This window comes from Monopterus albus, unplaced genomic scaffold (assembly GCF_001952655.1).
Source record: "Monopterus albus unplaced genomic scaffold, M_albus_1.0 scaffold321.1, whole genome shotgun sequence".
NCBI lineage: Eukaryota > Metazoa > Chordata > Actinopteri > Synbranchiformes > Synbranchidae > Monopterus > Monopterus albus.
Genome location: NW_018128201.1, coordinates 11,905 through 20,277, shown reverse-complemented (window position 1 = coordinate 20,277; position 8,373 = coordinate 11,905). Strand labels below are relative to the sequence as shown.

General features: G+C 41.0%; 3 protein-coding genes across 3 annotated transcripts in view; 1 reads left to right on the top strand and 2 right to left on the bottom strand.

Moving 5' to 3' along the window:
• Nucleotides 1-938: 938 nt before the first annotated feature.
• On the top strand, nucleotides 939-1,925 carry taf13 (TATA-box binding protein associated factor 13). The gene is made up of 2 exons (XM_020624180.1): nucleotides 939-1,085; nucleotides 1,174-1,925. Exon 2 carries the CDS (start codon nucleotides 1,178-1,180, stop codon nucleotides 1,550-1,552), a length of 375 nt encoding a protein of 124 aa, XP_020479836.1. The 5' UTR covers nucleotides 939-1,085; nucleotides 1,174-1,177; the 3' UTR covers nucleotides 1,553-1,925.
• A 137-nt stretch (nucleotides 1,926-2,062) lies between these two features.
• LOC109974140 (troponin C, skeletal muscle) lies at nucleotides 2,063-5,234 on the bottom strand. The gene is made up of 6 exons (XM_020624178.1): nucleotides 5,105-5,234; nucleotides 4,190-4,241; nucleotides 3,667-3,810; nucleotides 3,366-3,480; nucleotides 3,130-3,266; nucleotides 2,063-2,754 (listed from the first exon to the last, which is right to left on the bottom strand). Exons 1-6 carry the CDS (start codon nucleotides 5,105-5,107, stop codon nucleotides 2,723-2,725), a joined length of 483 nt encoding a protein of 160 aa, XP_020479834.1. The 5' UTR covers nucleotides 5,108-5,234; the 3' UTR covers nucleotides 2,063-2,722.
• A 1,470-nt stretch (nucleotides 5,235-6,704) lies between these two features.
• The window catches only part of LOC109974141 (troponin C, skeletal muscle-like), a 4,879-nt gene continuing 3,210 nt past the window's right edge, over nucleotides 6,705-8,373 (bottom strand). Inside the window, 2 exon segments of the mRNA XM_020624179.1 lie at nucleotides 6,705-7,105; nucleotides 8,030-8,166. Of these exon segments, the coding sequence (XP_020479835.1) occupies nucleotides 7,074-7,105; nucleotides 8,030-8,166 (169 nt within the window). The 3' untranslated portion in view covers nucleotides 6,705-7,073.

Here is an 8,373-nt window from a genome sequence, read left to right as displayed (position 1 = left end):
TTTTTTTAAATGGCGGTTGGCAACCAGCTTTAGGTGCATTACCGCCACCTTCCAGACTGGAGTGTGGATCGTTTTGAAGCACTGCATTTGGGCGTGTATCAAAATGTTTAAGTCACGTGACCGATAAACACTGCTTCATAAAATATTTCATATTTTAGGGTTTTACCGCTATGGGCCGATGGAACATGCACAACTGCTGATCTTCAGTCAGTTGATCCGTTTTGTGTAGGAAAGAGACAAACGTATTTGACATTTAGAGAAATTTATTTAAATAATGGAGGCAGCAAAAAAAGAGAACAAGGTTGTTTGTGTGGGAGCCTTATGAGCTTTTGCAGCTCAGTTTTATCAAATGTAACCAACATCTGGCATTTCCTAACAACACATAATCAATATTAAGACATCTCCATTCTAAGCAACCAGAGGATTTGAATGATGGACCTACAGCAGAGCAAGCAAGAACTTCACATGTGCCTATGCAAGGCATGTATTGTTTTTTCGTTGATCTCTTTCATTTATTTAGACATAATTAATATATTGTTGCTGTTAATTTGGCCCTAACTTCTATTGGCATTTTTTCCACAAGGTGTATAATATTAATATGAAAACAAAATCGCATTACTCACAGGTAATCTGCATGTAATACACACTCTCTCTCTCTCTGTCTCTCTCTTCAACTGAGTGTGAATGTCCATACTTTCTTCATGGCTGCAAGTGGACTCATAGGTTAAAGATTTTTAAGTTAAACTTTTAGTGCAGCTTGATTGTTTGTAGCATTCCGCTTCTGATATTTTGGCATTGTGCAAATTAATCCTTGTGTGTGTTTTCCAGGTAATAAGCAGAGCTGTGCAGAAGTGCAGTCAGTTTCTAGCTGACAGTCACTTCTTGGCAGAACATCTGAAATGTTTTCTCAGGTCGGGGGACAAAAGGGGGCAGTATTTTCAATGGATAACATTTTCCGTCGAACCACTTCCTCATTCAAGGAAACAGAGACGGAAGCCTGCCAAACCAAAGAAGAAGAAGGAACAGCGGCGGACGTTAATAGAAGCCACAGACTTGTGTTTTGCTCTCCTTGACGAACTTATCAGGTAACTCTTTGCAGCGTTAATGTAATGTTAACAGACATGTTACAGTTCAGTGACACAAGTTAACGGCATTTATCCGTGTATTTTGCAGCAGAATGGCGGATGAGGAGGACGAGACTGGCTTTGACGACGAACTGGACGACGGCTCCAGCGGAGTAGATGTCGGCCACGGCAGGAGAAAGAGGCTCTTCTCTAAGGAGCTCAGGTGTATGATGTACGGATTCGGAGACGACCAGAACCCGTATACGGAGTCCGTTGATATTCTGGAGGACTTAGTGATTGAGTTTGTCACGGAAATGACTCACAAAGCCATGTCTATCGGACGGCAGGGCCGCGTCCAGGTGGAGGACATCGTTTTCCTAATTCGCAAGGACCCCAGGAAGTTCGCCAGGGTCAAAGACCTCCTGACCATGAATGAAGAGCTGAAAAGAGCCCGGAAAGCTTTCGATGAAGCAAATTATGGCTCATAAACTCATCTTGGGACATTTTTTTTAAACCTACATCTAACGTGGTGGTTCATTTATTGATTTCATCTACCTGGTGTCTTTCTGTCTGGCACTGTTTAGATAAATAAATTACATATTGTTTAAATATACCCAGTCATTCAGGTTAATTTGAGAAAACCAAGAAGACATTCTTTACACTTGGACAGTGACATTTATCACGTTTAACACATGTTTGAGCAATAACCGGCACACTTTAAGTTGCATCATAGTTTTTAGAAGAAGAAAGTCCATCCACAGCGTCTAGTTACCTCAGTTTTTATAATGATTACTACAGTTGCAGTGATTAGTTGAACATTATTATTTTCCAGTTATTTCATTAAAAAAGACAAGAAAATGATTCTAGCCTCATCATTGTGAAAATTTCCTCTTTCTGTTTGTAAATTGAATATTTTCGGCTGTTGACTTTTGACATCCACCCCTGAGTCTGAAACAGTTTTTTTTCTTTATATTTGTTTCAGTAGTTTCTTACATTTAATGAAATACTATACTTAATTATTTTTATCTGACCCTACTCATAACTTTCAGATACCTTAGAACTCTTTAGATGGACGCTGCTATCTGTGGTTCAAGCAGACTGGACAAAAAGAAGAAACAAACAGATTTTATTCATATTCCTCAAAACAAAACTTTTTACACAGACCGTAAATAAATATGGCAGACCAACTACAAGTGAGCAGGTGTTAGTTCATTTATTCTGTTCAAGCAAGTAACTTCTTTGTACAGTGAAGTGGTTGAATTGATTGGTCTAAGCAGCAGGTAACAGGCTGCCAATCTATCTAGACTACATCTAGATCAGAGCTTTACCAGCAGAGGAAGGGGTCGCTGATGACATGTTACACCGCTCATGCTGCAAAAGGTGTGTGCAGTGAATTTCCCCCATTGCAGCCCTGCCATCCCGTCACACGGTACAGTGTCAGTGCAGCATCCATGAGCAATCTGCATGCACAAATGAGCTCAGCGAGCGACCCCCACCGGGTGCTCTAGCTGTCTGCTGAGGATGTCTTTAAGGATGGAGAAGAGAGGCAGTGAACCAGGTGGACAGGAGGAGGGGGTAGTTTGAGTGGGTCAGTGGGGCGGTCAGATGTTTCAGGGGGGGTTTCAGGGGAGGAGGAATGTCCATGAGTCTTTCTGGTTTTACTGCACATTCTCCATCATCTTGAGGAATTCTGGAGAAAAAAAAAGTGTTATTTAAAAGGGACATGCCGTTATTGCATTAGCTAACATGAACTGCACCTTCAAGCAGTGGTTTTCACCTTCATATAGTGTAGTTCAACTAAAACATGCCCCTTTCTTTCAAATTTGTGCCATCTGATGATTTCTAAAGACTAGAAATACCAAGTAATTGAAAAAATGTCAATCACAATCTATTCCCAATGCTAAGGTTAATAAAACCTCATGAGACTAGTGCCTGATTAGCTATAGCACAACAGAAATATGTGATTAGTTACGGACACTCCTTTATTTGTCCTTTATTAATAACTGCAAAGTAAAGGCTTGACATTGAGCCAACACATTCATCATCATCATCATCATGCACGTACCATCATAGTCCAGCATGCCATCGGAATTCTTGTCTCCATCCTTCAGCAGCTCATCAATCTCATCATCTGTGACGTGTTCACCGCTGCTGCGGATGATAAGGGAAAACTCTTCTCTGTCGATGTAGCCATCGCCGTTCCTGTGCGAAAGACAGCAATGTTTGAGACTGTAAATATAAACAGTTACAGAAGAGAATTAAATACTGCCTCCAGCTATGCTGTAACCCCGTAGACCGTACTTGTCAAACACACGGAAGCACTCTGCCAACTCTTCCTCGCTCTTGCCGGCCTGGTCCTCCTTCAGCAGCCTCACCATCATGACCAAGAACTCCTCGAAGTCGATGGTACCGCTACCTGGGGATTCAGAATAAGCCACATAATGAGTTAACAGTGGTCAGCCCAGTGTCCTGCCCCAATGTGGGACACCACAACACGCTCGTCTTTGTGCATGAAGTTCTGTATTGTTTGTGCCTAAAACATTATTTGTGCACAATAAGTGTACTGTAAGTGATAAGAGATACACTGTTATCCGCTGCTCACCATCCTCATCGACCTCCTCAATGATTTCATCCAACTCCTGTCTTGTGGGGTTTTGGCCTAGCATCCTCATCACGGTACCCAACTCCTTGGTGCTGATATCACCACCACCGTCAGTGTCAAACATGTCAAAGGCAGCCTTGAATTCTGAAGAAATCAGAGTTTAAAGAATGTGGCTCATTACTCAAAAATCAACCTGTGTTACGTATTTGGCTGTTCCTAGACTTATTAATCATTGCAGTAGGGCATTTACAGAAGCCTTTTCTCTGTAGACTGGAAAACATTGAAGTTTACCAGTGTAAATAATTAAAGCAACACAGATCATCCATTTGCTTATTAAAGTAGTAAATTCCATCAGAGAACTTCAGATTGCCTTTTCAAGTGGAGCTCTTTTTCAGAAAGATACTAGGAGGTGGAAATGGATGGGTCATTTCACTTCAATATTTAAGGGTGTGATACTTGAAAACAACTAGGTCACTTATCATTTGATTTGGATTCTGTTACTTTACCAGCAGCCTGTACTTACCGGCCAACATTTCCTCGCTCAGGTAGGAGCGGGCCTCTTGTTGCGCATCAGTCTGGAAGAAAACAGAGGCCACTCTGTCACCGGTAGCTTCAATTAGGCTTAATTGTTTATTCCAGTTAAAACCTAATACACTGAGCCTGGCCTTAAGGTGAAATTGTCATACAAAGGCAACAGTAGCCATTTTCACGATAGGTTGATTCTTCTAAAAATAATATTAGAAAACACTGTACATGTTTTAAATGTAACCCACATCCTTAAGTGAGCTAAAATGATTTAGCAGGAGAGTAAATGTACCATTGAGCACAGAGAAGACACTGAATTTCAGAAAAACACATATTGTTGTGTTTTTCATTACTATGTTTAGTTTGTGAAAACAAAATGGTTTCATAAGTCATGTGTTGCAGGATATAGTGGCCAAGCTGAAGACGATTCTTGAGCTGGGTGAAAATTAACTCCACTATTTCAGGCTCAACACATTAGGCCCCTTGCATATGGCCTGCAGACATCCAATCCTGGGGAATTTGTTGCCTAAGCGGAATCCACATCTTAGCAGCTGACACCCTTCTCACAGCACACAGTCATAACTTTCTACAAGGATTTAAGAGCATTTGCAAAAGATAACTAAAAAAGATAAATCTGTGTAGTTTATTCCATTACTTACAACAAAAATCTATTTAAAATGTCAAATTTAGATATACAGTAATAAAAGTTGATGATTAAAAAGGAATCCAACACATCCAACCCTCTCCAATTGAACAGAACATGCATCTCAACAATTCCACAGATTTTTACATTTTCACACACCTTTATTATTAAATCTCCCGCAGGCTGTCATTAATACAGATGAACAACTACCGATTGACTGATCAACTTGGAATAGTCCAACAGCTCATTTACACAACTGACAGGTCTTACCATGTTTGTGGATTAGCTTTTCCCCCCAAATATCCAAGGAATACAGAAAAGCTCAAAGGAGTGGTCAATCCGTGTGCACCCCAACAGCGAGACTAGACCTCAAGTGAAGGTTCAGACACACTTTAAACGGAACAGCCAGGTCCCGCCCCCTGCCTGTCACAGGCCTCCAGATTTAGTATCCTGAACTTTTAGGGTTCTGGGGCCAGGGCAAGCCAATCTCACTTTGGAGGGGAAAGCTCTTGTTTCTTGAAGTTGCAGGTTTAAGGGTGCAATAGTGGTAAAGCAGGATCTAGATGGAATAAAGAAAAGTTACAGGAAAGGGTGGAGATACAAAATGAATAATGCAAAGTTTTGGGGACAATGTAAAGGATATTTCACCCGAGTTGTTAAAACAGATTATCTGAGGACAAATACACTTAAAAATCAAATTAATTAATTAGGTTACTCCCTAGAAATTCTCCCATAGCACCTTAAAGTGATTATCTAAAATAACCTTAATACAATTTAAAAAGAATGAACACTAAAACTAAAGATCATGCAGCCCATCAGTGCACACTGTTGATTTCCTTGTAGGCCTTGTAAATACGTATGAGGATGAGGAGGAGAAGCCAGAGAAGCCAAAGTAGTTTTGGGTTTTGTGATGATGGAGTTTCAATCTGGATGTGCAACTCAAAACCAAGACAAAAATGTTGCTGGACCCAAGTCTCACTTGACTCTCAACCCTCCACCCCTCCTTCAGCCGTGCCCTAAATAGCAGGCAGTTTTTAGGCTGACACAGGGATGCAAGGCAGACACCCACACATCCTAGCACCGCACCACCTGATAAACATAACCTGATGCTCCTTATATGGTGGGCGGTTCCTGAAGGGAGGGCCTGAGGTGAGAGGAGAAGAGGATAGGGTGCTGAGGAGAGGATCTACATGAAGAAAGGGGAGTGATGATGGCTTTGAAAGGTGGAGGGAGGGGCTTACAGGGTATATACACAGTAGAAGTTCTGCATTTTCCAAAGGGAGAATTAACTCATCAACTCTGTGACTGTCTTCTTTAAGTCTCAAATGCCACCTGGTTGCTTGCTTTTGCCTCACTGATTTCTGTACTGGTGGACTGCTGTGTGACAACGAAGGACAGACAGTTGAGACAGATTTAGGCAGAGCACAAATTAGAGGAGATCAATTTGAACCAGATAACTGAAAATTTCCTGAGAAACCGGGATAAGGCAGTTTCTATGCAACTTTAAAATGGTGCATGGTGGCTACTTTGAAGTGGAGATTACATAGAGAGATGAGACCAGCTGTAGTTGAACAAATGTGTGTGTGTGTGTGTGTGTGTGTGTGTGTGTAAAGGGAGGATGGTATAGGAAGTGCATCTGCTTGTGTGCCATGTGTATGATCACTTTAAATGCGGTTGTCGATGTGTGAGAACTGTAAGTGCAGATAGATCTACAGTCCCTCTTATCTACAAGTCCCTGAAACACCACTAAAAGATTAACAACCAAATCAAACAGACAAAATTCAGTATCAGGTGTGTCAGGCACAATAATGTACAAAGATGAACAATAAGTAGAAGGAGAAAGTTGATTTATTTAGAAACCACAGAACAGGGTAGAGGAGAGATTAAGCTTTGAGGAGGGTGGGGGTTAAAGCTCGATGGTGTAGCATTTCTGGGGACACAGCAGCTGCCAAGGGGACAGCTGGGTGGCCAGCACAAGGAGGCAGCCAGGGAACAGCGCCTTCGTCTTAAAAGGTTTGAATGGATATTTATAGGTTTCTTCAACAAGCTCCTGGGTTTCATGTGAGAAGAGGAAGGAGGGTGGGGGTGAAGGTCTCCATTTTGATGCCTCAGAAACTACATCATATTCATAACTGTAAGTTTGATAGCATCTAGAATTTGCTCTGGGCACATTTCCATCAGATAGCATGTTTAAATTCTCTCTGAGGAAGGGTCACAAAGGAATGTAGAGCCAACTTCATTACTGGACATTCTCCATCATCTTCAGAAACTCTGGAGAGAGAAAGAGAGGACCACAGTCATCTGTGTAACAGGCTGGTTGACGAATGATGGAGCAGATCAACAAAAGTCAGTTAACCTCAGCCCTGAGTCTACAACACAAAGCTTTACATGTAATCAGAACATATAATCATAATAATTTGCTCTATTAATGCTCGTACTGTCATATCTACACTATTTACACAGCAACCCAATCAGTGTGCACACGTTTGTGACAGTATACTGCACATTTCAGTCTTTTTAAGTCCATATTCTGTGAAGAAACTGGGTTTGTGGTCAATAAAAGGGTAAAAATAATCATTCTACCTTACCAGAAGCACATAGGTATAGTTCAGCTTTTTGGGAAATCTACTTATTTACTTTTTAAAAGTCAGATGAAAACATGATTGCTATAGTACTGTATGTCAACATCTGATTGGCGTGGCTTAGCAAACAACTGGGCACAGGGAAACAGCTGGCCTGCCTCTGCCCAACGTTCACACTGCCAACACCTCTGAAACTCGCCAATTAACACCATGTTTAATCTCTACAAAAGCCAAAGCATAAAAAATTACAGGCTGTCATATGCTGAACAATTTTGTGGAGCCACAGTGTAATTTTCACACTTTGGTTTGTTTATGGAAATTGCCTGGCTAGGGGTTTTTCTCTGTTTACAGCCTTCATGCTAGGCCAAGCTAACAGGCTGCTGGTTTTTTTTATTACATGATCAATTTAGACATGTTTATTGTACCTTTCTGCTCAATATACTGCTGATGTCTCCTTCATATGTATATAAATATATAAATCTTCCCTAAAATCTTTGCTAAATCACTGAAAAGTTGTCAGTGACTGTGGCAGCCCAGTCTGTTTTTTAGAAGACAGTGTTTAGCCCACAGAAGTGAAGGAACTCTTTTTGGTCTGAGTCAATCTTAATCTTACCATCAAAATCAATCTTCCCATCTTTGTTTGAGTCTGACTCCCCAAACATCTCATCAATATCTTCCTCTGTGACTGTTTCTCCAGTGAGATGAAGGATTTCCCCGAACTCTGCCCGGTCGAGGAAACCATCTCCATTCCTGTTGAGAAAAATCAACATTAAATGGAATGTGTGAAAACTCACCTCCTGTCTCCCAGCTTTTTTACATCACTCACATACAGACACACACAATCACTCATTAGGGTCTTTCATTAAATAGCCTGCTTTATTTTTTTTTAAGTTCAAGGCAATTTTCATCAGCACTTCTATATTCTAGCAGCCAAAACTGAGACATGTGCTTAAAATA

Bases quoted from the DNA above. Each gene is read 5' to 3' on its own strand.
- taf13 (XM_020624180.1), top strand. From the start codon at position 1,178: ATGGCGGATGAGGAGGACGAGACTGGCTTTGACGACGAACTGGACGAC.
- LOC109974140 (XM_020624178.1), bottom strand. The intron at 3,267-3,365 runs GTACGGTCTACG...TCTTTCGCACAG, and splicing joins TGCTTCCGTGTGTTTGACAA to GAACGGCGATGGCTACATCG. The intron at 2,755-3,129 runs GTACGTGCATGA...TTTTTTCTCCAG, and splicing joins TGGCATGCTGGACTATGATG to AATTCCTCAAGATGATGGAG.